The sequence below is a fragment of the Emiliania huxleyi genome (assembly GCF_000372725.1).
Source record: "Emiliania huxleyi CCMP1516 unplaced genomic scaffold EMIHUscaffold_3094, whole genome shotgun sequence".
Lineage (NCBI taxonomy): Eukaryota > Haptophyta > Isochrysidales > Noelaerhabdaceae > Emiliania > Emiliania huxleyi.
In genome coordinates this window covers 1-2,106 of record NW_005199689.1, presented here as the reverse complement: position 1 = coordinate 2,106, position 2,106 = coordinate 1, and the positions used below count along the sequence as shown (strand labels likewise).

The 2,106-nt window shown below is 69.4% G+C and overlaps 1 protein-coding gene across 1 annotated transcript; it reads right to left on the bottom strand.

Moving 5' to 3' along the window:
- Positions 1–277: 277 nt before the first annotated feature.
- On the bottom strand, positions 278–1,208 carry EMIHUDRAFT_123763 (hypothetical protein; the record flags this gene model as incomplete). Its single annotated transcript, XM_005774717.1, has 2 exons — positions 278–728; positions 850–1,208. 2 exons carry the CDS (start codon positions 1,206–1,208, stop codon positions 278–280), a joined length of 810 nt encoding a protein of 269 aa, XP_005774774.1.
- Positions 1,209–2,106: the final 898 nt, after the last annotated feature.

Genomic DNA, 2,106 nt, shown 5'->3' with positions numbered 1-2,106 from the left:
GCTTCTATAGAAGCCGTCGCCTGCCTTGTCTGTCGTGTGAATCGTAAATAAATAAATAAATACAACGGACATCCCAAGCTAGGGCTGGGTCGAGGACAGACACGTCCCCACCTTTGCAGGATTTTGCAAAAGCGAGGGGGGAGGGCGCATCGCCGCGCGGAGAGGGCTGGGCACAGGGCACAGGGGATCTCTCTCGCATAGGATATGCACTCGGCGGCACGAGGGCAGGGCTGGGCGTCCTATTTGTGCTCCCCCCCGGACCCCTCGCTCTCGGGCACTAACCATCTGACCACTCATCGACGGGGCTTGGCGAGCGGCCGCGCTGCGGGGTAGGGCTGGTGAGAATGGGCTCTGGCCACTCGCCCGTGCGGTTGTAACCGCGCATCAGCCGAACGGAGGCCTCGACCGCCCCTCGCGGCAAGCTCTCGAGCATCTCGAGCAGCTCGCCCGCCGCCATCGCCGCCTCGAACTGCTCCCTCATGCCGAGCGCGCCGCATACCCTGCGGACCGCCTCCTGCTGCACCTCGTCCGGCGTATCGGTTTCATAGCCGGACGAGTCAGCGGAGGCGGCCCGCTTGGCGGGCGGAGAGTCGGGCGACGGCGAGCGCGACTGGCGCGAGGGCCCGCTGCCGCGCGCGGACAGCGCGTTCTTGTCAACGAGACGGGGTCCAGCATCGGCACGGCCCCTGGCACCGCGGCCCTTGCCGCGCTGCTGCTGCCCACGCTTCCTGCCCGGGTTAGGGACAGTGAAGGAGCAGCCGCTCACTCCGCCGCCGCTGGGCGGCGGCGGCACGCGCGCGGCGGCGGCCGGGCCCGCAGGCGCGGCGGGCTGGCCACCCGCGGTGGCACCCTGCGGCTGCGATGCGGCTGCGGCGGCGTACGTCTTGGGCGCCGGCTCCGCGGCTGGCGGCGCTGCGGCAGGGGCGGCCGGGCGGCGCCGCAGGGCTCGCGCTCGCAGGCGGCTCCGTGGCCTGCGCCTGCCGCTCGTGGCGTACAGCGCGCTCGAGCTGCGAGTGCGGGTGCAGCTGTACGATGACGTCGCCGCTCTGCGTCGCGGTGAAGGAGACCGAGTACGGCGCTTCGCCGTCGTTCTTCTTCTCCGCGTAGACGAGCGCGTAGTCGCACACCTGTCGTTGGTGGTCAGTGAAGATGGTCTCTGTGCAGCGCTCGGCGGAGCCGACGCGAGAGAAGTGCCGCCTGAACGCCATGCGTTCAGGCGCTGTTTGAAATTCGTGTGAATCGTGCGTGTGAATCGTGGACGGCGGATTCAAAAATTCTTTTCTTCGCGATGTCCAAATTTGACGCCGCCGCTCGTGCCGCCTCGCCTCCGCCTCCACCGCCGCGCCCTCGCCAGACGCGCCGCCGCCCGCCCGCCTCCTCGACCTCCCCAGGGAGCTCCTCGAGCGCGCCCTCTCTCGCTGCGTCAGCCCCCTCGACATCGCTCGCGTCTCGGCCGTCTCGCCGCTCTTTCACTCGCTCGCGGAGCAGGGCATCCGCTTGTGGGCGCAAGAGCGCGGCTTCGAGCTGCCAGCGCAGCCCGAGGGCGAGAGCTGCGCCGTGCGGTGGGTGTGCTATTTTGCGCTGCTGTGCGAGTCCAACCCGCCGGCGAGGGCGGCGGCAGGCAAAACGCACAGCGTCTTTATCGACGGCGAGGGGCGGCTCTCGTCGTGCGGCTCGGCGGATGACGAGCCAGGCCTCCTCGGTCACGGCGAGGGCGTGACGGGACTCAACACGCCGACCCGCCTCTCCTCTTCGCTGGGCGGCGAGCGTGCCGTGAGCGTGTATGCTGGACTCTACCACAGCCTCGCCCTGACCGCCGACGGCGCCATCTGGAGCTGGGGCGTTGAAGACTTGGGCAACGGCGACATGCAGAGCCAGCTGCTGCCGAAGAAGATCGAGGCTTTTGCTGACGAGCGCGTCGTCGCTGTGTCGGCTGCAGCCGGCCACGACCTCGCCCTCACCGCCGACGGGGCTGTCTGGAGCTGGGGCGATGGCTACTCTGGCCGGCTGGGCCACGGCGACATTCAGGACCAGCTGCTGCCCAAGAAGGTCGAGGCCTTGTGGGGGGCACCGCGTCGTTGCTGTGTCGGCTGGAGGCTGTCACAG